This window comes from Acanthisitta chloris, unplaced genomic scaffold (genome assembly GCF_000695815.1).
Source record: "Acanthisitta chloris isolate BGI_N310 unplaced genomic scaffold, ASM69581v1 scaffold43416, whole genome shotgun sequence".
Taxonomy (NCBI): domain Eukaryota; kingdom Metazoa; phylum Chordata; class Aves; order Passeriformes; family Acanthisittidae; genus Acanthisitta; species Acanthisitta chloris.
In genome coordinates this window covers 8,699-9,036 of record NW_008677316.1, presented here as the reverse complement: position 1 = coordinate 9,036, position 338 = coordinate 8,699, and the positions used below count along the sequence as shown (strand labels likewise).

Sequence of the window (338 nt, the reverse complement as noted above, 5' to 3'; positions counted from 1 at the left end):
GGGGGTCGGGCCAAGCGCTTTGCCTCGGTCCCGCGGTACGTGGAGACCTTGGTGGTGGCCGACGAGTCGATGGTGAAGTTCCACGGGGATGACCTGCAGCACTACCTGCTGACCCTGATGGCCACGGCCGCGCGGCTCTACAAGCATCCCAGCATCCGCAACCCCATCCAGATCTCCGTGGTCAAGTTCCTCCTGATCGGGCAGGATGACAAGGGGCCCAAGGTCACCAGCAACGCTGCCCTCACCCTCCGCAACTTCTGTGCCTGGCAGAAGAAGTGGAACAAGGTCAGCGACAAGCACCCCGAGTACTGGGACACTGCCATCCTCTTCACCAAGCA

The 338-nt window shown here is 62.4% G+C and overlaps 1 protein-coding gene across 1 annotated transcript in view; it reads left to right on the top strand.

The window, feature by feature from the left end:
- Window positions 1–3: 3 nt before the first annotated feature.
- The window catches only part of LOC103803863 (A disintegrin and metalloproteinase with thrombospondin motifs 15-like), a gene marked incomplete at both ends in the record, with an annotated part of 9,027 nt that continues 8,692 nt past the window's right edge, over window positions 4–338 (top strand). Inside the window, one exon of the mRNA XM_009076442.1 lies at window positions 4–334. Within this exon, the coding sequence (XP_009074690.1) occupies window positions 4–334 (331 nt within the window). The remainder of the gene's footprint in view (window positions 335–338) is intronic.